Here is a 25,314-nt window from a genome sequence, read left to right on the forward strand (position 1 = left end):
AATTTGAATAAAGGGAAGGATGTCAACACTTAGAGTACTGATAAGGTCCAAGTGAAGATGATGGGAACACTATTTTAAAAAGTTGATTATCAAGGATTTAAGGCATGGATTTAATCTTAAATATTTATCTAAGTACCATCTGTACTAATTTTATTTCATTCCTCTCCTTCCAACAAAAATATCATTTGACATATCAGTTTCTATTCCTCACAGGTCAGTCTTGATTCTCGAGTGAGAGAGGTGATCAATAGAAATCTCTTGGATCCTAATCCTCACATGTATGAAGACGCCCAACTTCAGATATATACTTTAATGCACAGAGACTCTTTTCCAAGGTTTTTGAACTCTCAGATTTATAAATCTCTTATTGAAAGTACTGCTGGCTCCTCTACTTCTGAATCTTAGTTATCATGGGCAGGGAAGAGGGTTATGAGGGTGGGAGGGTATCATTTTGGAGGGCTGGGGTGGGAAATTCAAGTAGTTACATAACATCAGAAGCTGAGTTCCTGGAGAACTACAGTTTAGCACTACTCAGGCTACTGTGAAAAAAATACAACATATTCTGGTCTTTGTCTCCATTTTTACCAAGAACATTCATGATTAAGTTTTTTTGGGGAAAAACCAAAATGGAGTTGCCAAATGACATGTATTTTACACATCATTCACTTTAACCGCAAGCAAGATGTATTTGTAGTCCTATGAACAGTCTCCTTGTGTATCCTCACATTGCATGTGCAAGGTAAAGCTGCTTCATTTGCCACTTAGTTGTTGTAATATTTAATCCAATAACATAACTTATCTCTGTATTTAAGGACATTTTGTGCAATATGGTCTCACATAGAAATAATTGCAGCAAATCAGCTAGGGATTTGCATTTTTTTTTTTAGTATAAACTACTACAAAAAAAGCCAATTTTTAAAGTGTAACAATGGAATTCAATATGCTATACTGCATTCAATACAATGATTTTGAAGCCAATATTTCTGTAAAAAAAAAAAAAAAAAGAGCTATTTATCGGTTTATTTAAAAAAAATAAAAACAAAAACAAAACAAAACAACAAAAAAAAAAACAACCCATCATGAGGACTTCCTCTAATTGTTCACTGCCAAAACTGTGGCATTCTCGTTACAGAAAAGGTTGCAATGTCAAAAAAAAAAAAAAAAAAAAAAAAAAAGCACAAACCATTTGAAGGAATAATGTTTCAGTGACAAAATCTATGTGCTGATTTTGTTTTTAATTGTTATAAGGAAAAAGAACCTGTGTACATTTCAGATGTCAGATACTGTAATTGATTTATTAAAGACTGGCTCTCCAGTTCTAACACTGTTGTATAATGTTATGTACTTCTGTACTTCTACAAGGAAAAAAATAGGCTGATACTTTAGTTTTGGAATATGAAAGATTTAATAAAAGATTGCCTACATGTAGCATTTTAAAACATTTTGATGAATAGCATCTGTCCTGTGGCATATTTTTCTTGAAGACAAATCCAATGAAAAGCTGTGTTTTTAATCAAGGGTTTTGAAGAAGACAAATAGTTGCTTCAGACATAGTGAATTTTGAAATGATTCCTCAAGAACAAGAAGTTTTCAAAAATAAGTAGTGTGAAATACCAAATATTAAATTCTCAATTGGAAATTCAAAAGACACTGCAGCATTTGAAGCCTTTTGCTGCTCAGAATCTGCAGATGTGGAGAAAAGAAAGAAAGAATGAAAGAAAGAAAAAGAAAGGAAGGAAGGAAGGAAGGGAGGAAGGAAGGAAGCGAGGGAGGGAGGGAGGGAGGAAGGGAGGAAAGAAGAAAGGAAGGAAGGAAGGAAGGAAAGAAAGCAAGAAAGAAAGAAAGGAAGGAAGGAGGGAAGGAGGAAGGAAGGGAGGAAGGAAAGAAGAAAGGGAAAATGAAAAGGGAGAAAGGAAAGAAAAAAGGAAGGAAAAGAAAGATCTTGCCTGATGTGGGTATTCACCTTTGACATTCAAGAAAACAATATCCTGTAACGTACAAGACACCATCAGCTTCATATTTATTTCAAAATGTTATGTTGTAAATGTTAATATTCCCTGGAGGTTATTTTTTTAATCATAAATTTGGTGAAAATAACCATGTGACTTGGAGTGAAAGCTGAAAAATAGTTATAATCAGCTGAGAATACTGGCCTTATACTAGGGATGATATTAAAATTTTAGGTTTTCTTTTTTCTTTTACTACCTCTCATTTATTTTTAATTTATTAAACATTTCAAAAAAAGCAATTTTGGAGTTTTATTTTACAACTTATTTTACTTGAAGCCTGACATTATAAGTTTTTGTGTCCATGAACCTAAAACGTTTTAAAACTATCTTTAAGTGAATTTGATTTTGTAATTAATATAGAATTCAGGAGCTATTTAAAGGGCTATTCTCTACTCCCTATGCAAATATTTTAACTGTTGTTGTGTTTGACAAAATGGGATAAAAAAAATCCAGAATAAAAAACAAAATATTCTGTTTACACTGGCGTTGCTGACTATCCTACCATATTCAGCACTTTTAAATACATTGTTATTTATGAAAATGTAGTTAAAATGCAAGACATAAAATATTTATAACAAACATTTCTTTTAATAAATGCCTGTTTTGTCTGAAAATGTTACTGTGTTATGACATACTTTATTCATGTTGGTTAGTTATTTACCATATGAATAAAAGTTTTTAGTACTATCCTAATAGTCTCATAAGCTATGAATATGTTTACAATAGATAATTCAGATTTTTTTCCTGAAGAATGAAGAAAATACTAGAAAGAATCACCACTTCTACTGTGAAGTTCTGCCGTTCCTGAAATGACTTAAAACTTTTTTTCTGAATTAGAATTACATTGGTTATACTACTGCTGTGTATACATACACATATATGGTGTATTTTCATATTTGTTACAAGGTGGAGGCACAATAACATTGGTGCATAGAACTAAAAAATCGTGTAAAATATTATAATGTTGCATGTATAAATCTTTTAAAATGTACACTTTATATTCTTGATGTTACTATTTGATGGTGACCTGATAGTCAGAAGCTATCTTTATAAGATACTTTGGACCATTAGATTAATTGTCTGTTTGACAATACTTTTACCATTTTACCAAATCTAAACATAAGGGCCCTTATAAAAACAATATTGATCTCTAATATTGGAGTTCATAAAGTATATATTTTGAAATAGGTACATTCTTTTTGGAAATTGTTTAGGTAGTTATCTTGTGGAGGAAACTGGAAGAAGTTTACACATTCAATGTTTTTTTTACAACTGTGTGAACATTTCCATAATAAACTCCTATTTTCAGGGGTTTGAAATTTAACCACAGAACCCTGAAGTTTCTTCCTAGAAGTGGTATCTGTATATTTTATGCTCTATCAAATTTAAAGGAAAAAAGTCTGCTTTGTATTATGTTTGCTACATAAATAAAACAGGAAACAAAAAAGAAAAGCCCAACAATTTAAGTGGTGTCTATATTACCATTTCAATAGCACAACACCTGTTTTAGTATTCTAAATTTTCTTAATATATACATTTTTAAAAGAAAAATAAGACCCCTTGGAAGTTGCAAAAATACATTTTAAGCCACCAAGGTGTTTTCTTGCATGCTGCTATAGTACACTAACCACAGTGGTCTGAAAATAGTTACAGCACTTGGAGTGCCCAAAATGATCTGTGTCTATATTGGAAAATGAAGGAGAGATCACCCTCTGGATAACTGAGACAAAATGCTCTGTTGAGTAAAGACATTTTGTCAGAATTTTCCAGAATATCTATCTGCTTACAGATAACAGTAACAGGATTATTACTCATCTCTCCACTTTATTTATCCTAAGTAGACAGATTTCATGGCTTTTTATATGTTTAGAGGGTCTGAATAAACAGACCTTTTTTTTTTTTTTAAATTTGCAAAACTGTAGGGTAGTTATTTTGTCAGAATTATTTGAATGGAGTGAATCTGGTGCAAACTCCAGCCATGGTACATGCAAAGTAAGCAGTATGGGCACATTTGTATGTACCTGTAATAAGAGCTAAGAACAATTTTGATCTCAAAATTATTCTGGACAAGAGCCAAGACCACAATGTGGTCTTTTTTATTTTCCTTTTGGCTGCCTTTTAAAAATTGTAAATAATGAAAATAATTCTGAAATTTGTTTAGCGTGCATGGTGGGTAGGGGGATTGTTTATTAGTGTCCTTAAATACTGCTTAAGTATTTACTTGTAGAATGAAATGTATTAATGTGTATTTGCCTAATAATTCAGTATTTTAGAAGGATAATAGGAGCAGATAAATAATGCACCTTTATTGAGGATAAAAATCAAACTCATATTCACCCTGCGATTGAACTTTAGTTAATTCATATCTGGTTCTGGAGTTTAATCCATACGATTTTTCTTTCTAAAATGAAAGCTAGAAAGCTTTATAAAGGCAAGTAACATAGATTTGAGCTAGATGGACTTTAGAGCATATCCATCCCAACCCTATCATTTTACAGATGTAGAAACTGAAGGCTAAAGACTTGAAGTGACTTGACTAATTACACAGATAGTAATTAGCAGAGATTGGATTTGAAACAGCCAGATTATCTGCTTCCAAATCTAGTGTATTTTTCTATTGTAATACAAAAGACAAAATGGTTTAGGCCATTGTGAAGGCTGCAAAACAGGAAAGTTGTTTGTTCTTTCCTTTTGAAAATCCCCCTTAACGGTTTTTAAGGAACTTAAGAACCCCTTCAAGAAAAAACAGAATTATATTCTCAGTGTTTTCAATATCAGATATAGTTTGGGAGGAAGTCGGAAGATTTTTTAAAATGTAACTAGCTCATATTAATTATCCAGTTAGAATCTGTCAAGAATGTAATTTTTCTTTCCCTTTGTGGTGATTATTTTTAGAACAGAATATCAATCCATCACTTCATTCCCAACCAATGAAAAATGCCTGTTCCAATGAGCAAGTATATTAAAAATGTTTGCTATTTCTTAATTGCTGCAACAGTGAATATTGATAAAACACAACACAATGTGACATAATAAATTTTAATTCTAGAACTTTAACTACAGCAATATTAGTGGAAGAATAAAGGAGACAAAAAATAGTATAGAAAGGTATCCTCTGTTCTGTTCTAAGAGAATGGGTTTACTCTATCCAAGCTTCAAAAGAAAAGAAAGATCTGAAGATCTTAATGAAAAAACCTCTTAAAGAGACAATTAATAAGAAAAAGTATAGGACATTCAAACTAGCCATAAAAACTAATCTGATTTGCAGGAACAGTTCTTTATGTGCATTAACTGTGTCCCTCTCCCCGCTACTTCTTCTTACACATTACCCACTTTGCTCCAAATATCTATATATTTAAACTGCTGACCTAAAGGTGACTTCTGACAGGGCATTCTTACTTTAAGACAAATAAACCATATTAATTCTACAAATATTTATTAATTATCTAATAAATGCAAGGCATCCTGCTAGGTACTAGGAGATAAAAAGATGATTAAGAAACCCATATTCCTGCCTATAGGATGTCTAGTAAGGGATATCAGATTTTTGCAAATCAATATATAATACAAGGTAGAATGTGAAAATACAAAAAGGAAAACTACAAAGATGCACTGGACTTTCATATTTCAAAATGTTTACCATCTTCTCAAGTGAAGTGTGCATTAAAAAAAATACCTGAATTTAAAATGTGTGGCAAAAAAAAAGCTGCTTCTTTCAAATTATATATCAACATGGCTTTCCCATGACTACTTTTGTTTAAATCTCTGTGTTTTCAGTCTATAATAAGGCACAAAACTCAATTTATGGAATTATTTAGTATTTTATAGATCAGCCTAATAGAGACTTAGAAGGAAGTATAAAAGTAAGAGAAATATTTGCTTTGGAGCTAGAAAACGGCACAAAATTAAATGCACCATTTTCTTTTAAAAAGCAAAAAACATAAAGTAGTTCAAAATTCTATTCCCTAAAGCCTAAGGTGTGGAGTATAGAAAGTACTTAATAAATACTTAATCAAGTATTTGATATTTAATATCAAAATCAATCTACATAGGAAAAGGTTAAGTATCCAGGATTTTAATTCAGAGAAAGCCGAGTTAAAATTAAAAGTATTTTAAAATTGGAACTTTAAGGAATTTGATACTTGTATATATGATTAGAAAATTATCCAAAGGGCAATAGTAGAGAATAATCTTTTAAGATATTTAGTACTAGCTTGTGATAAATGTTGGGAAATATCTAAATTCTTTATCACAATATTTACAAGCTGATATTGAAGAATGAACACAATATTCTAAATGGAATATATTGAAATTCAGAGTAAGATCTTACAAAGTGAATTATATAATTGATGCTTAAAATAAAGTTTCCTCATGAATGTTCAAATAATTGGAATGAAAGTGTTTTTTGTTATTGTTGCTCTAATTATCTGAATAATTATCTTCACTTTCCATGCTATTTAGTTAATAATTACTTGGGCTTCACTCTTATCTTTTGGGATTCCCCTACACTTTAGTTCATCTCTGTAGAATTAAAGTTGATGACACCCTTTTTATTGAATGATGTTCTATTTTGCCTTCAGTGAACATTGAAATTCCTGTATGTTTTAATTTTCTATTGCTATGGCTTTTATTAACTTGTGACAATTTTAAAGTTACCTATGTATAATTTGAGGCTATCTGATCAATTTTAACAAATGTTAATGAGAACTCCAAAGCACTTGGCCTTGTAAAATTAATAATATTTAACATTTGTGTAATTTTTAAAATTATGTTCATTATCTATATTTTGATGGATTTCACTGGCAGTTATCAGTGTACCATTAATTATGCATGAATACAATTTAATAGGCAGCATTCTAGGCTTCAGGCCAGATGAATTGTAAGGACTCTATACTGACCAGATTTTTTTTTTTTAATGTAATAGAATTTGAATATGACATTAATGTGAAAAATTCTAAATCTTGTTTGAAAACTAAGTATTTTCCTTTGAGCTTTCAAAGTGAGAAAAAAAACCCTACTAATGTTTTCCTTTTTGACTATATTGTGGAAACATAGATAATATTGTAAAATGCATATGCATTACATTGATTTTATTAAAAGGTTTTGAAACTATAAGGAATTTGATAATGTATCCTTGAAGAATTTACCATTTTCCCATTGGTGTTACAATTTAGTAGTAAAAAGTACACTTAATGAATTGTTACTTTATTACTATATGCATCTGAGGGAAAAAAGTGACTCTTGATTGGATTTTTTTTTCCAATGGCTGTATATTATAAGGTTATTGCTTACTACAATTTTGCACCTTTTATAATATAATAAAGTATATTCTTTAAATGACTTATGTTTTGAGAGTTCAGCTGAGAGTCTTATTGTGAAATTCAAATCATGATCACTAATTCAGATATTATGGTCAAAGTCAACACAAAGACATCGAAACTACCTAAAGCAGACCTATGGGGTATATGACAGGTTACTAAGGAGAAGATGATTGTCCAATTTTGCTAAGTTCCCCTCCCCCCCAAAAAAAGAGAAGTGGATTTCATATATACAACCTTAGAATGTAAAGACTTCACAAATGGAAAAACTGTTTATAGAAAAAAACTTTTAATTAGGTGAATATTCCGATCATTAAAAACTATGCAACTGGATGTCAAGCTGGAATTATCTGACCTGGATTTTCCACTGGACTATGTAGATTGAAATGGGGGAAGGAGAATGTGAATCAAGAATAAAGGTTGTGATATCTCAGGAATTATTTAAAGTTAACTAAACATTGATTCTCCAGAATGGTTTTGATTCTGAGTTAAGATTCAAAAAACCTTAAATCTCTTTCGTGTGGTTTTAATGTATTTTATAATTATTATTTACTAATATTGTTTTGAACTTATCAAATATGCAGCATCCTAAACACAGGTCACTTAATTCTCATGAATGGGCACCGACTGAATAACCACTTGGGTAGTGGTAAGAGTCTACAAGTATGACTAATCTTAATGCCCCCAAAACATTTTGTGTCTTACTTCCCTGGTGATCCTGAACTTACTTGGAACATTATTGAGGGAGGGAGAGAAGGAATGGGGGGAGAGAGACAGACAGAGAAGACAGAGAGGAGGGAGAGGGGAGAAAGGGGAGGAAGGAAGAGGGGGGAGAATAAGAGGAGAGGGGGGGAGAGTGGAGAGGAGTGGAGAGAGAAGGAAAGAGAATATGCATGTATTCAGGAACAGAAAAATACGGAAAGGACGGTTAAAAAAGAAAATTCTATCAAAAACGTGGATGTCTATTGCCACGCTTGACCTGTTAACAGCTTCAACTCTGCAAAAACAAAACAAAACAAAACAAAACGAAAACGAAAACAAAAAAACCGTGTTGGGAAATTTGTGACAGCCGGGAGATACAACCTGAGGGTATGGATGGGGGTGTGGTTGGAGGGTGAAAGAGATGGAAGTTCTAAGGAACTGGAGTTCTATTGAAAAAATAATTTTGAAGGAACTAGATATAAAAAGAACTATCATAGTTACTTTACAAGATATATAGAATAAGAATACCTTCCCCATCAGTTTACCACATCATCACATACCGAAAGAACAAACAAGAAATCAAACAAAAGGAAAAAATGCGCGCAAGCTTGCAAAGTATGAAAGCACCACCTCTTCCCATCGCGTACCACATGTGTGGTTAGAAAAGGAAGAAAGGTGGACATTGTAAATAGGACTCCACGGTAGGGATTGCGGCAGAGATAACGGTTACTAGAAACGAGAACGCCTCGCAAATCTAAGGGAAATAAAAGTGACTTCCCTGGACGATAACAAACTGGTAAGAGGTTTCGGGACTGGTTCCAAACACCAAGCTTGGGAAAGATGTCTTTTTTTCCCCCTTACAGCTTCCTTTGTTTCAACGCCCTCCTCTGGCTACGTAGAGCTAGTCTTTTTCTGGAGCCAATCCAAGAGATCTTTAAATGATGCTTCCCGCCGCCCCGGATTGGCCAACGGTCTGGACAAAAGAGCACACGTCTTGGAGGCGGTCCCTCAGTTTCCTGAACGCAGATATTAACAGAGGCCATACACGTTTCCACGTGTTGCTTAAACACTCCCTCTGTCAAAATCAGCTGCAGCTTTTGACCACACCCCCTTTTGCCAGTGATAGCCAATGGAATCATCCCAAATTTCTTGACAGCACCCTTTCCGGCTTAAGATTGGGAGGGGACAGAAGAGCCCTTTAAAGTTTAAACCACTTGTAGCTGCAGTGCCAGAGTCAGACCTCCGCGAGCACGTTTATCTGGCCCTGGAGCTCCGCCTCTTCTCGCGAGAATTGACGAATGCCCCCGGATTTGTCTGAAGAATTCTGATTCCGGTTCGAGTAGTAGGAGTTATGAGGTCGCTCCTGCCTTTCCGAGCCGTTCGATGCCTATGGGCCGGTGGAGCACTAGTCAGGGCTCCTAGCAGGCCCGTGAGCTCCGGGAACCTTCAGCTGGAGGAGCTCTTTGCCAGCGGCGGCGCCATGAGAAGTTTCCTCGAACGCCTGGAGAAACCCAGGTTCCAGGCCCCATCCTGGGTACAGGGGCCGGAATTGGCGATGGCGACCCAGAGACTGAGGGAGAAGGAGCGGGAACTTCAGGAGACGGAGCAGCTGCTGGAGGGTGAGGGTGCAAGAAGAGGGGAGCGTGTGGAAACGGCAGCCGGTCCGGGTTTATTGGGGAAAATTTTCTGTCGCCTCCCTCGCTTTGTGTTAAAACTGCTTGTTCTGATAACTTGTAAGGTTAGGAGTGCCTCATGGCGCATTGTTAGCACGAATGTGAGGTTAATCCCTCCCATCTGTATTCCAGATTCTCTCCTTTTCATTTATGCCTGTCTGTGGCTTTGCAAGTCATTTTCTTTTTTAAATGTACTTATTACTGCCGGTTGCCATTACATCACAGTCATTTTAGCCCTTACCGTTTTGAGTCCTCCCGTCGGTTCAGTTTAATTAAGCAAAAACTTTAGACCATATGACTGCCTCTGACGCCCGGAATTAGAGAGAAACTTTCCTTACATCTGTATGCCGACTGTGCTGATCCTGTGCCATACTCGGGCCATTCCCTAGACATTTTTTTTCCCCATTCTACACGTTACTCCATTAGAATTCCATCACTATCTCTGCATATCAAAATACTACGAACTATTAAAGAGTAATTGAAATGCTTCTTCTCCTTTGAAGCTTTTCTTAATGACTAAAATTTTTACCGAGCTTAGTAGCATGTAAATGTAATCATAGGTAGTATGTTACATACTTTGAGGTTGATGTTTTGCTATGCAGGTCTTTTGCCCTTGATTGCTTCTTTTTATTTTGCAATAATAATTTCACCAGCCTCTTTTATTGAGCTTTTATTGTGGTCCCAACACACCACAACCAGTTCCCAATCCCTAGAGAAAACAAATGTGTTAAAAGTAATCAGGGGTTACTGATGTCATACTATAAGGAAATGTAGCTTGATACTTTAAAAAAAACTTTATTTTTCTTGGGGGGCATGTGTTTAAATACTTTAGCAACGTGACTAATATGGAAATCTGTATGACTTCATGTACATAGACGATATAATAATTCCTTACCTTCTTATGGATGGTTGAGGGGAGGGAGAGATTTGGAACTCAGAAGTTTAAAAAATGAATGTTAAAATGTAATTGAGAAATAATGAAATAGGTAAAAACTTTTTTAAAAAGCAAATATGGCTTAATAAACTTTTAAATAGGCAGATAAAGGAAATCTTAGATTATTTGGGAATTTTAGTTTCATTTTAACTATTAAGTTGTCTAAAAAATTCAGTAGTCAATATCGAAGCCACAATTAATATTCTCTAATATAAGATATCTCTCAGCTTGAATATCTGTACAAGTATCTTGGAAAGTTACTTTGTTATTTGCTGGAAAAAAATTAATAAACATGTATATTTTCTCTACACAAAACTATTTTCTTAGAACTTATTAAATAAAATTAACTATGTAAATTAAATTCTTTGCTTTCTTAGATGAGAATGAAGACATAAGAAAACTTGCAGAAAATGAAATAATATCCTGTCAGAAAGAATTAACCAAATTGAAGCAAAAGGTATTGTACTTTTGAAAAATAGGTGATATAGTCAGAAAAAACATTTTTGGACTTTTTTTCACTGCCTTCCCTGGAAGGGAAGTGTCACAACCATGTGAATCACATGGATTAAATTGCAGTAATGCTGGCTTGTAACTCCTGAAATATTAGTGATATTTAGAGAAATGTTATTACATCCACATGAAGTGAAAATGGAATTTTAATTGTAATAATTTAAATATTTTAAATTTAAAATTAAATTTTAACTAATAGTTGAAATTCTGTTCCATCCTTAGCTTATCCTGTGGTATTCTGGATCTGTCCATTTTTGGAGGGGGAGGGGTTCTTTATATTTCTTGGCTTTGCATACCTATCAGTGGAGCTTTAAATCAAGCTGACAAATGTTTAAGCAGCTACTGTATTCTAAGCACTGTCCTGAGCAATGGGTATACAAAGAAAAACAAAAAGCAAACTGCCCACTCTCAAAAAGCTCAAATTCTGACACAGAAGACAACTATACGAGATAAGGATAAATACAAGGTAATCTCCAAGGGAAGAGATTGAAATTAAGAGAACCAGGAAAGGTTTTGTGCAGAAGATGAGACTTGAAAAAAACATTCTCACTGCATAACTAGTTCCAACGTTTCACTTCTATTACTGAGGATAGTGTACTGGTTCTCCAAATTCCTCTGTGTGTGTGTGTGTATGTATGTACAAATATATATGTATATACACATACACACTACAACTTGTTCTCTTTCACCATGTGCTCCTCTTGCCCTTTGGTTAACTCACAAATTTAATTCTTTAGAGACTATAATCTGTGACTCTTAGCCATATAGCACCCCCAGAAGAATATTGGTATAATAAGACGGGCTTTTTATTTCGTAGAAAAATTTGGGTACTAATAAAACTACTAATATGATAATTCAACTCCTAGTCAATTTGAGGTCCAATTTACTGTCTAACTGCAGTGATATCTAAGGTATAGTGTTTATTAATGGATAGATGTGCAATTGTATATTGCAGTCTGTACAGTAGGCATTTTTAAAATAAATATTTGTATCAAAAAGAAGGAAAAAAACCTGCAAAAATAGCACATTTTTTAAAATCTGAAAATATATGCATTATTCCATACCCATGGAACTCCCAACCCTACAAAAGAGTGAGTTCAAAACCTTAAATCTAAGATTCCTGGGAATAAATCTCAAGACATCAAGTGCTCTTTCTGCTGTGCCTTATTGCTTCTCAGTTGTTCCATAATAATTTGTAGTTTGTAAATATCTGTGTGTGTGTGTGTGTGTGTTTACAAGTATAATGAAAATTTGGGACAAGAGCTATGGTTTTTGTTTATTTTGTATTCTATTTTCAGGTGCCTATTATGATGCTTTCTCCACAAAGAATGCTTACTAAATTGAAAAGCAGTTTAAATATGTAGAAATACATAAATTCTTATTAGATATTAGTTACAATACCAACATATTAGTATTAGATAATTTAAGTCATGTTATATTGTTAATTATATTGAGATTTGTATCTGTAACAGCATTGGCAAGTTTAGCATTTGTCGTTCCTATCTGCCAATAGAAGCTTTGTTCAAATTTTTAAATATCTGTCTTAAATATGAGGGTTGGCATTTGTTTTTACAGATAATCTTACTCTTGATTCCCTCAGAAGAAACAGATGAAAATGATTTAATCTTAGAATTAACTGCTGGAGTTGGTGGTCAGGAAGCTATGCTGTTTACTTCAGAGATGTTTGATATGTACCAGCGATATGCTACATATAAAAAATGGCATTTTGAAGTACTGGAATATTTTCCCAGTGAAATAGGTCAGTAATATCATATCAATAACATGGAATTTAGTAGGGTGATTTCATTATCCAAGTAAAGAGCATTAGAATTAGAGCTATATACGGGTTCAAATCCTGTCTCTGAAATAAACTATGACAGTGGCAAGTTTCTTCCTCTCTGAGACTCAGTTTGTTCAGTTTTAAAATAAGAATAATAATGGCAAAAACTAGGCATTGACCCACACGTAACATCATACACCAAGATAAGGTCAAAATAGGTTCATGATATAGACATAAAGAATGAGATTATAAATAAATTAGAAGAACATAGGATAGTTTACTCAGAACTGTGGAGGAGGAAGGAATTTATGACCAAAGAAGAATTAGAGATCATTATTGATCACAAAATAGAAAATTTTGATTATATAAAATTGAAAAGTTTTTATACAAACAAAACTAATGTACACAAGATTAGAAGGGAAACAATAAATTGGGAAAACATTTTTACAGTCAAAGGTTCTGACAAAAGCCTCATTTCCAAAATATAGAGAATTGACTCTAATTTATAAGGAATCAAGCCATTCTCCAATTAATAAATGGTCAAAGGATATGAACAGACAGTTCTCAGATGAAGAAATTGAAACTATTTCTAGCCATTATGAAAAGATGCTTCAAGCCATTATTAATCAAAGAAATGCAAATTAAAACAACTCTTGAGATACTACTACACACCTGTCAGATTGGCTAGAATGACAGGGAAAGATAACACAGAATGTTGGAGGGGATGTGGGAAAACTGGGCCACTGATACATTGTTGGTGGAATTATGAATACATCCAGCCATTCTGGAGAGCAATTTGGAACTATGCTCAAAAAGTTATCAAACTGTGCATACCCTTTGATCAGCAGTGTTTCTACACTACAAAGAGGGCTGCCACAAACATTTTTGCACATGTGGGTCCCTTTCCCTTCTTTAAGATCTCTTTGGAAAATGTTTGTGGCAGCCCTGTTTGTAGTGGCCAGAAACCGGAAAATGAATGGATGCCCATCAATTGGAGAATGGCTGAATAAATTGTGGTATATGAATATTATGGAATATTACTGTTCGGTAAGAAACGACCAACAGGATGATTTAAGAAAGACCTGGAGAGACTTGCATGAACTGATGCTGAGTAAAATGAGCAGGACCAGGAGATCATTATATACTTCAGCAACAATACTATATGATGATCCATTCTGATGGACGTGGCCTCTTCAATAATGAAATGAACCAAATCAGTTCCAACAGAGCAGTAATGAAGTGAATGAGCTACACCCAGCGAAAGAACTCTGGAAAATGGGTGTGAACTATTACATAGAATTCCCAATCCCTCTATTTTTGTCCACCTGCATTTTAGATTTCCTTCACAGGTTAATTGTATACTATTTCAAAGTCCGATTCTTTTTGTACAGCAGAATAACTGTATGACATATATACATATATTGTATTTAACATGTACTTTAACATATTTAACATGCATTGGTCAGCCTGCCATCTGGGGGAGGGAGTGGAGGGAAGGAGGAGAAAAATTGGAACAAAAGGTTTTGCAATTGTCAGTGCTGAAAAATTACCTATGCATATATCTTGTAAATAAAAGCTATAATAAAAAAAAATAAGAGTAATATTATATACTACCTACTAAAAAGAATTTTAATGATAGTGAATTGTTATTTTTAAGAAAAGATTTTGGAAAGAAGGAATGAAAATGCACATACAGGTTATTTATTAACTATTTATAAACTATAAAAAGGTTTTGTGTGACACAATGATAAAACCATGGGTCCATTCCTTCCCAAGGAAGGAGTGTCAAGGAGCATATATTTTTATGTTCCCCTGTACCTAATATGGTACGTTGTACAAAATAATTTAATCAATATTTATGATAAAACATATTCTTGGATTTAGGACATGTTGAAATAATACTGCTTAGCTCAGGGAATAACTTACACTATCTATAAAATTTGAATGCTTACTTTCTTTTTATTGTTGGTAAATTATATTTCAAGGTGGTAAGAATTATAGTAATAACAGTAATGAATATAAATTGTGCTTCCTCTGTCTTGTAAGGTGGCCTAAGACATGCATCTGCCAGTATTGGGGGATCAGAAGTTTATAGACACATGAAGTTTGAAGGAGGCGTGCATCGAGTACAACGAGTTCCGAAAACTGAAAAACAAGGCCGTATGCACACCAGCACAATGACTGTAGCAGTACTGCCCCAGCCTAGTGAAGTAAGAAATATTTACAGTTATTCTTGGAATCATTCTATAGTTCTTTTTCTTCTTATAGTTTTACTTGGTTTTGATAATCCATGATTTCATTTTGGGTTGTAAGGAAGGGGAAATTAGAACTTTCCTGTATAACTTGTAAATTATACATATACTTTTGCTAAGGTCTTTATTCTAGCACCATTTTCACTGGTGAGAGGACCAAGCTGCCTTCCATTGATTCCAAAGTAACCTAGCCTGTTTACATTGAATTCTATTCAAGTATAATGTGACTGGATTCTAACATATTAACTATATAGATAGAATGCTATTTAACTAGTTAAAAATTTCACATTATGTCTAAAATTAATTTCTAATTCTAAAAGCCCAGAATAAGTACATGTTGGGTTTTTTTTTTTTTAGTTATTATTTGCTTAAAGGTTAGATTATATTTCCTGAAAATAACAAATTAATTGAAGAGTATTTCTAAAAAGGGATATAGACTAGGTGGCTAAACAGTAATCGTAGGATGATAGCCTTAAAGCTGAAAGGGAATTTACAAGCCATTTAGATCAATACTAAACTCAACCAGAAAAGGGAACCACTAAATCATACAGAAGGATCCCTGCAGTTTGACTTAGAAAATATAGTAACTTTGTTGGGGGAGGGGGGGAGGGTTGTTGTTAAATATTTTCCAATTACATTCCATTTCCAAGGCTGCAATTTGTAGGTTGCATGTTTGAAACCTCTGGTTCAGCCCCATCATTTTACATGTTAGAAAATGGATCCCAGACCACTCTCAAAAACTTAACCAGTTTAGTCCTTATTCATTTTGTTTAGTGAATTCTTAGGTATGCCATAAAAATTATTTTACCCAACAAATTTAATTTATTTTGTATACAGCTTTTTTACTATAGCTGTCTTGAAGTAGAACCTTGCTAATCTCCAGGGACTCCCTATTTTGAGATAAAAGTATCTGGAAAAAATTCAGAATGGCATTCTTTTGAATGTGTTTCTCAGAGCACTTTGATATCTCTTTTTTCCTCCATATATAATCATACATAAACGTATGTGTATATGTGTGGAATGATCTTTAATCCTATTTTTCTCATATAGATTAACCTGGTAATCAGTCCTAAAGATTTACGAATTGAAACTAAGCGAGCTAGTGGAGCTGGGGGTCAGCATGTAAACACTACTGACAGTGCTGTTCGAATAGTCCATCTTCCAACAGGTACTTCATATTTTCTAACATAGAAGTTGAGAGTTATTATATAAGCTCAACTGAGTGTTGTATGTGGTAATTTTTGCTTATAATAAAATAGATTTCTTGTTATTGGTATAAAAAAATTTATTAAAGAGCCTTTTTATACTTAAAAAAAAATCAATATATAGACAGAATTACTGTCTTGAAACTTTTTCTGATGGCAGAAAACACCCAAAGCTAGTATTGTAGATGGCTGAAGTTTAGAAGACTGTTCTATTAAAGAATATTAATTCACAGGGCAGCTAGGTAATACAGTGGATAGAGCACCAGCCCTAAAATCAGGAATACCTGAGTTCAAATCTGCCTCCAACACTTAACACTTCCTAGCTGTGTGACCCTGGGCAAGTTATTTAACCCCAATTGCCTCAGCCAAAAAAAAAAAAAAAAGAGAGAGAGAGAGAATATTAATTCACTAGGTGAGTAGTTCTTTAGATAAACCCCTCAAAAATTATACATGTCTTTATTATTTTAAATATATCTTTCACAGAATAATTGTGGCCTCATCTTTTATCACACACTTCTCTGGGCATTTGGGCAGGCAAAATGAAATTAAGTATTTCAGATAATTTGATAAATTAAACTGTTTTTTGCCTGACTACTTGCTGCAGGATAATTTATGCACCTGAACTTGCTTTAAATTGGTGTGGAAATCTTAAAAGTGTTTCAAAGAACAATATGCATGTTTTAAAGGAGTAGGAAATACAAATGAGCTAGTTAGGAGTGGACTTGTAGATGGAGTTTTTCTGGTTGCTTTTATAGAAAATGCTTCAACACCGTTTAAATTCAAATCATTTATATGTTTCAAAAGGTTGATTACTGGTTTAATATATTTACTGGTATTCGTCCCCTGATAAATTTTTCTGCACTCTCCTCCACCTTCTGATTTTAACTTTGAACAAATGCATTTTTCCCCTTTCCATTTTCTACCTAGAAGGCTGCTATTGTCAAAAACAATAGATGATATAATTTTCTTATTTTTTTTTCCTGAGGCTTGCTTTTAATGTTTTTATATATGCCTAGGTAAATATCTGAAAATGTTTTTCACCTTTCTGTAAACAAAATACTTTTCAAAAATCCTAGATTATACTTTGAAATAAGTGTGTAAATATCCTTGCCTGTCCTGATAATATTCATTGATCTTTGGAGATTTTAGTCTTAAGTTTTTGTGTAGTACTTCTGTAGAAACAAATTTTTTTTCACTGCTTAAATGCCAGCATTGAAAAGATAGCATTTTCAGTCTTCAAAATTTCAGAAATAAATGTCAATTAAATTCTCAAGGAATAATGAAAGTTTTACTCATATGAAAAAATAACCAAGATTTTTTAAGTTTATGACATAGATGTAAGTTGTGTTATCTAGCTTTTGCTTAAGTCATGGCAAGCAGTCAGAAAGCATTTATTAAAGACTAGGTGTGAAGATACAGAAGAAAAATATATATATATATTCCCTGCCTCAAGGACCTTATATTCTATTGTAACATGTACAAATGCAATTGTATGTAAAATAAATGCAAGATACATCTTTAATTAGAGTGCTTAACTTTTCTGAGATTTCCTTTCATGCTTCTAAGCTCCCAAATCAAATCCTATATTTGAATAATTCAGTTCTTAAATTTACTAGTTTAACTTAAAATTATTAAATGTATTAGTCCTATTAAACTTATTAATTATGACACACACCTCACCTACTTACCCTCCCAAGGAATAAACAAACAAATGCTCTATGGAAAAGTTAACTTTTCAAGTCCTCTTGAAGTAGGGGAGTGATAGAAATTTGAGGAGGAACTTTACCACTTCATGAAAGTGCCCATTGCCCACCTTCTGGGAGTTAAGCTCCTGAGAATGTAATACTACCTTGTGATTTTTTACTGTCTCAGTTTTAGCTGTACTTGACACAAAAGCTGAAACCCAACTTGCCTGTTTACAAGCCCAGATAAATGAATAAGCAATGTATATTTTTGGTGAGACAGACAGCTTTATGGTCACATTTGAAAGGTAACAGAGTATACAAGATCTCATACTTAATGTTTAACTCTAAAAATTCATTTGATTCAGTATAACAAAATGTAGCCTTAAAGGCTCTCTTTGAACAGTTATCTCCTATACACAATATTTTGATAAACAGTTAACTGACAACTTAATGATTATTATCAGATTACTGATCTAGGATTAGAAGATAAAAATTTCCCAGAGGTGTTTTTCACCTTCATGGAATAGGTACAGCACAGGTACAAACTGAAAAGAACTTCCTTATAAAGGGATAAATATTTTCTGAGACTTATTTGCAGCTTAAATTGATTGCAGTTTTGTGCTGATTGTACCAAAGCCCAGAACTTTGTAGTCTTTGAAATGCTACTAAAAGTCTTCGAAGAATTCAGCCTTACTATTCACATAATAAAAATCAGGATTATTTTATGTCCAAACTATAATACGCAGTTGGCTGGACAGCCTATTGAATGTATGTTATATAGTCAGTGTTTCGCACATTGTACACATCTAAGAAAAATAGTGCAAATGGACAATGAATTGGGCCCAAAATTAAGAAAGAAACAAGTGGGCTAGATTGAATTTGGGAAATAATTCAGCACTTTGCCATTTTCAAATAGGACACCCATCAACTGACTAGGCATTTTTTCTAGCTATTTCCTATTCCTGGAACTCTGTCTCTCATCTCTACTTCCTACTTTCTCTGGCTTCCATCTTTCTCAAGTTTTTCTCAGTCCTTCTTAAGTTTTTTCTCTCCAGGATAATTTCCAATTTATCTTCCATATGCTCTTTTTTATGCATAGCTGTTGTGTGTTGTCTTCTCGATTAAAACAAAGTTCCTTACAAGAAGGAACTGCTTTTTCCTCTCTTTGTGTCCCCTGGACTTAACACTGCCTGAGAGAGATATTGCTTGTTGACTGACTGACCTTCCTATGGAGACTTTATGAGAGGAAATGAATGTGAATGGATAGCAATCTATACTTCTGGAAGGAAGTTAACTACTTTGAGACCACATATTCATGGCAGAAGAACTTGAATAGTAATAATACTCTTTAAAGATGAATCTCTAAAGAAAACTTAATTTGGAAGTGGGAGGAAATATATATGTCCTGTGTTAAATGATTTATGCTTATTGTTTGATAAATATGTAAAATGGGAACATTTATTCTGTAATTGGAACTTAAGTAATTTGTGAGCCTTTGAAAAATTGTCATGCTTTTATAGTTTCATTTTTCACTAGAACTTTTTTTTTCTTATGAAATAGAAAAAGCAAGAGAAGGAAAAAGGAGCATTAAAACATGAAGAAAGCTTTCTGTTAAAACTTTCATTCTCATGACACTATTCAGGTGTTGCTACTGAATGCCAACAAGAGAGGTCTCAAATAAAAAATAAGGAAATGGCCATGAAAAAGTTACGAGCGAAACTATATGGCATGCAACTAGAAGAGGAGAACAACAAACGATACAATGCTAGGAAGATTCAGGTAAATGTTCTTTATTGATTCAGTAAAAATAAAGGGATCTAGAAGAAAATATTTAAAAAGAAAACTCAGAAGCATTGAAAAAAGCTGAATTAACCCCATTTCAAACTGCTAAGAAATGTGTTTAATTTATATCTTCAGTTACAAAGTTATTCAAATCAATTCAAGTTTAAGTTGAACAAAGTACTAGATAGACTTCAGTTTCTTAGTTTTTTCATCCTAAAGGCATTTTTAAGTTCAGCTGAATATACATATCTTTGGCATTCATTGTCACCCTAGGTTCTTGGGGAAGATAAAAAATGTTTAAATAAGATAGTCCTCGCTAACAAGTAATTTACAGGCTAGTAGGATGCAAGATAGGGGTACTTGGGTAGCATGGTGGATAAAGAGTCAAGTCGAGCCAAGAAGACTCATCTTCTTGAGTTTAAATCTGCCCTCTGAAATTTACTAGTAGTATGACCCTGAGCAAGTCACTTTAACCATGTTTACCTTAATTTCCCATCCATAAAATGAGCTGGAGAAGGAAATGCCAAACCACTCCAGTAACTTTGCCAAGAAAATCCCAAATGGAGCGATTAAGAATCAGACATGAATGAAAAAAACAATTGAACAGGATGTAATGACAAGCAAACAGTATTATAAATAATATAATAGTATTATAGATAACTTCACAAAGAATCTTTCTTAGTAGGTATGTCTCCTAAACTTTCTACCTCTCCCAAATTTATGTATTTTTATACAGGTATTCCTCTCTTAAGATCCTACCACCTAAAAGCCTCATCAAGGTGTATTCTTAAATCAGAGCAGATCATAGGTCCTTTGTTTTTACCAAGCAAGAAATAATTTAAGTATATATAGGTCAGTAACAAACTGGCATCCAAGGTCCAACTAAGTTGAGAGATTGGTTGCTAGATGATAATTATTTTTGTCTATAACAATGAAGTATAATTTGGTGGGAAAAGTATCCACACATAAATACACAGAAATTTTGAAGTACTCAGATTTTCTGAGTTTTGTTTTTCAGGGAGGGGTAAGGATCAGGGAGTAGACAAGTGTTATTCTCACATGTTATTTGATTAGTTTCCTCGGGAAACTTTATCTATCAGTGCAGATCAACATTTGCCTGCAATTTATAATTTTATATCCCAAGAGGTTGATTGACTACCCAAAGCAATATATCAAGCATGTATAGGAAGCCTCTCATCTACCACACTGTGATCTAAATACTATTAGAGGCATTAAATTATTAATATTTAATTTAGTTTGCATTGCAATTTAAGTAATGATATGATTGTTAAACTGTATTTTATTTATCTCTTGTAAGCTGCAAAATAATTTTATTTTGTTTTGTAGATTGGAACCAAAGGAAGATCAGAAAAAATAAGAACATACAATTTTCCACAAAATAGGGTTACAGATCACAGAATAAGCAAATCATTGTATGACATACAAAGTTTCATGTTAGGTGAATATCTACTAGATGAACTTGTTCAGTCATTAAAGGAATATGCTGATTATGAATCTGTAACAGAAGTTATTTCAGAAAAATGTTAATTTGTCCACAAAAATCCTGTCTTGTAGTTTAGCAAAATCAGTTTCTATTATGTCATCTTTAATGTACATAATGCTAATCCTTTTTAAAATGTCTACTTGAAAATCATATTCATTTATCTATAAATATGTATTTTACCAGTAAGGGAAGCCAGAGTAATTTAATTTGTGTTTCAGAGTTCTTAAACTGTTCCTTTTGTTAGTTATATTGTCAAAAGACAGATAGTTTTCTAGACATTTTCACATTCTGTGAATGTGGTTGTAAATGTATTTGTTATCCTAATAATTATTTTTGATCCAAATCAACAGATATTAAGTGTCTGCTAAGTGAAAGAATTAAATAGATAACTGGTTTAATAAGTCTTCTTTCTGTGACTTTTTTTTTCCATTATTATCATGAAGTTATCATGGAAGCCTTTCTGATATACACCACCTATTTTATTTGTAGCACATTTTCATGCCAAATCTATGATAGATATAAAAAATGAACTAATGAACTCTAGTTTATAAAAATGACGGAAACTAATACAGATTGTCTTTAAACGAGACTTTGTAATGATACATTTTTAGATACTATTTCTGTCCAGGGAGTGGATAGAAGGAACCTACCTTTGTGGAGCAGTTTTTCTTAGACCTTAATACACCAGTATTACTGGTCCAGTTATACTGAACCTTTGTTTACTTCCTCTCTTCCTTAAATATGTGGGTCAGTTAATGTTTTCAGCACATTTATTCAAGCACTATTATGTGCTAGAAGTCAGGAATAAAGTTTTATTTATTTTTTAAGGCAAAAATAGTACCTTTCTTTGAGGAGTTCACATTCTAAATGAGGAGACAATGTACAAATAACTATGTACTTGCAAAATACATATGGTTTAGGTGGAAGATAATCTCAGTAGCCCAAACTGACTCGGCTGCCTACACTATCTCCCTATTTGGTGCTAACCACATTCAAGCTGAAGTACTACAGTGAGGTCTATATTATCTATACTCAACTTTGTTATCTTAACTTCTGCTACCTCTGGCAAATCAGTTGGAGTTGAGTACTAATGACTATATATCAGGGAATCTAAATTTAGGTTAGGAAATAAATATACTATAGCCATGAGTACTATAAATCATAATCCCATGTTACTTTGAATGTCATATAAGTTGAATGTACCGAATAAGTTAAGTATTCATAATCTCATTTTTGAAGGAAACAAATCTTGTACAGACTAGAGGTAAACTAAGTCATCTTACAGATTAAACCATTCAGAGGACTCACCAGTGATTGATTTGAGAGGGGGATGCTGGATTTGGAGTGAGAGAATCTGAGGTGACTACACAAGGTGGCTTTCTAACCTAAATCTGTGATCCTGTTATCCTTTCTTTGAAAGATCTCTGGCTTATCAAATGGTCTTACTAAAATGGAATGCCCAGAATTGAAGACCACCTAATAGCTTGTAAATGTCATTTTATTCAAGGTTAATAGTCTAGTCTGAGTATTTTTGGGATTAGATCCTGATTCTTATCCAGATATTATTAAATATCTGTTTTGTGTCATCTACAAATCTGATAAGCATGTCATTTTGAAAGATGTGATTGAATCTGGATTCTTAGGATTAAAAATCCATTTTAATATAAAGCCATGATTAGGACTTTCTTAAGGGAACTGGGGAAAATAGTTCAGCTATTTTAGGAATGAAGTAGAATGAACTCAAAAGAGGAGTAACTGTAAGATTAGAAAAGAGCTGGCCTTTAGTTGAAAGTTAAATAACAATGCAAGGTTTATAACATGTTTTAGGTATATTATCTCTTTTGATGCTACCTGGGAGTTTGAACAGGAGAAGCCTAAAAAAGCTTAACCAATGCTTTAAGCTACATAATTTGGATTCATATACATAATTAATTATTCTATATTTAGGCTATACTAATATTGCATTGCAATATTGTGAAAAGTTTGTGCAAATATTTCAGTGCTTGCAAATACAGCCTTTTGGGTGCCTTCACTGATTAATTCTTAGGCTTGTTTCTTTTCAGCACTCCCATATTATGTCTCTTATTTTAATAAAAGGCTGTTAAATTGAATTAAACTTAAATTGGTTGAATCCATGTGCTATATTATAGTGGACTTTATGACAGAGGGATGTCACATAAGAAAAAGTATAAATGTAAATTCTAGGTAGGGCTCTTAGGAGACTCACTCCCACAATTCCCCAAGAGCTGACAGTATGATCCAATAGATAAGAGGGCTAGATTTAGAAGCAGGATGGCCTCCTTTAAAAACCAAATCTTGATTACAGGCAAGTCACCTAATAACTCAGTTTCACCTTTTTCAAAGGATAAGGATAAGTATGTCCTTCATAAGGTTGTTGTGAGGCCCAAATGACATATTTAAAATCCTATGTAAGGAACAGTTATGATACTGCAATCATTCAACAGGAGTCTCCTGTATGATTATGTCTGGAACACAACACAATATAGTTCACAAAATTTTTCCAATTCACTCCTAACTAGTAATATTAAACAGAGATAATCATTTCCGTTTTGAGTTCATGCAGTATTTTGTTCTAAACAGTTTTCCTATTGCAATGGTTGCATTTTGCACAAAACTGATGATAAATGTTTGTAGAATTAGGAACAATATTAAGCCCATTCATATTGAAGTTATTTTAGCCATCATATTTGCTTTTCACCATCTTAAAAGAGATTATTGTTCCTATAGAGCAAGAACTCTTAATTGGGGGGGGGGGGGGTTCACTTACCAAGTTCTTTTAACTTCAGATCCATTATTTTTTCTACCATGCCCACAGTAAATAGAAGTAATTGTTGTATGTACAGCTTTAGAAAGTCTCGGGTACAGACAAGTCTTAGAGCAATGAGGTGAAATGTCGAAGACACAGTGGAATAAACTGATAAAGACTTTCTAACATATAGAGAATGTAACTTATTTCAACCTCTACAGATGAGAACCTAATTAATTACTCCAACCTCTGACTGAGGTTTTCACTTCACTGAACTGAGCACACTGCCCAAACTAGTAAAATAAACCCCAGGAAACATCAGGAGTTTATGGATGGAAGATGGGGCTCAACTAATAACATTGCAATTATCAAAGTCATTGAATGGTTTCTCCCAGAACCTCTTTTTAAGAAGGTAATCTAGCCTGCTCCATTATGCCCCAATAGTCCAGTATATGTCGTCTTCCCCCATTAAAATGTAAACTCCTAGACGGTAGGGATTATTTTTGTATTTGTAATCCCTTGCTAGGCGTAGCTCCTGGCACATAAAATTGTCCAATTGTGCCCGCTCTTTGTTACCCCAATTGGTTTTTTTTTGGCCAAAGATACTGGAATAGTTTACCACTTCCTTCTCCAATTCATTTTACAGATGAGGAAACTGAGGCAGTCAGGGTTAAGTGACAAATCACATAACTATTAAGGGGCCACATTTGAACTTTCATTTTCCTACTCTGGACCCAGCACTCCATCAGTTATGATACTTAGCTGCCCAAGACACATAAAAAGCGCTTATAAAATACTTGTGGACTGAATGACACACAGTAAGCATTTATTAAAATAATTTTTTCATTCATTTAATCACTAAACAATATTGTATATTTAAACAGTTCTTTCCCACTCTCCAGATCTCATCTCTTATCACTGTATCCCCAGTCAAATTAACTTACAAGAAGTCATTGGACATTGTAGATAATTTCCTAGTTATTATTTGGCCATATCCCAACCCGGAATGTAGCTCCTTCCTAGTTTCACGTTCCTTAAGAGACAAACATCTTTTTTTCTTCAAAATGTAACTGAAACACAGTCCTTGGGATACCTTTACTGATCAGTCCTTAGGTTCATTATTCCTTTATTCTGTGTTTTTTCAACACTCCTATATTGTAGCTATTATAGTTCTTTTACCAGGGGAGGGGACA

General features: G+C 33.4%; 2 protein-coding genes and 1 long non-coding RNA gene across 7 annotated transcripts in view; 2 read left to right on the forward strand and 1 right to left on the reverse strand.

Annotated features, from left to right (window-relative positions):
• Nucleotides 1-1,175, forward strand: part of RGS17 (regulator of G protein signaling 17) — a 185,045-nt gene extending 183,870 nt beyond the window's left edge. For all 3 annotated transcript variants that reach the window (XM_031937594.1, XM_012549407.3, XM_031937593.1), the window contains one exon: nucleotides 214-1,175. In XM_031937594.1, the coding sequence (XP_031793454.1) occupies nucleotides 214-405 (192 nt within the window). In that variant the 3' untranslated portion in view covers nucleotides 406-1,175. The remainder of the gene's footprint in view (nucleotides 1-213) is intronic.
• The window catches only part of LOC116419133, a 35,519-nt gene that overhangs the window by 7,664 nt on the left and 2,541 nt on the right, over nucleotides 1-25,314 (reverse strand). The gene's annotated exons all lie outside the window — the stretch shown is intronic.
• Nucleotides 9,225-22,174, forward strand: MTRF1L (mitochondrial translational release factor 1 like). Of its 2 annotated transcripts, XM_003769555.4 has the most exons (7): nucleotides 9,230-9,648; nucleotides 11,014-11,093; nucleotides 12,722-12,905; nucleotides 14,973-15,136; nucleotides 16,229-16,346; nucleotides 19,711-19,847; nucleotides 21,198-22,174. In XM_003769555.4, exons 1-7 carry the CDS (start codon nucleotides 9,381-9,383, stop codon nucleotides 21,396-21,398), a joined length of 1,152 nt encoding a protein of 383 aa, XP_003769603.1. In that variant the 5' UTR covers nucleotides 9,230-9,380; the 3' UTR covers nucleotides 21,399-22,174. The 2 variants fall into 2 exon arrangements, with proteins under 2 accessions (XP_012404859.1, XP_003769603.1); XM_012549405.3 differs by lacking the exons at nucleotides 19,711-19,847; nucleotides 21,198-22,174 and adding an exon at nucleotides 19,629-19,704 and having other exon boundaries at nucleotides 9,225-9,648.

Source organism: Sarcophilus harrisii, chromosome 4 (genome assembly GCF_902635505.1).
Source record: "Sarcophilus harrisii chromosome 4, mSarHar1.11, whole genome shotgun sequence".
In the NCBI taxonomy this organism is placed as follows: Eukaryota; Metazoa; Chordata; class Mammalia; order Dasyuromorphia; family Dasyuridae; genus Sarcophilus; species Sarcophilus harrisii.

Bases quoted from the DNA above. Each gene is read 5' to 3' on its own strand.
- MTRF1L (XM_003769555.4), top strand. From the start codon at position 9,381: ATGAGGTCGCTCCTGCCTTTCCGAGCCGTTCGATGCCTATGGGCCGGT. The intron at 12,906-14,972 runs GTCAGTAATATC...CTGTCTTGTAAG, and splicing joins ATATTTTCCCAGTGAAATAG to GTGGCCTAAGACATGCATCT. The intron at 19,848-21,197 runs GTAAATGTTCTT...TTTGTTTTGTAG, and splicing joins ACAATGCTAGGAAGATTCAG to ATTGGAACCAAAGGAAGATC.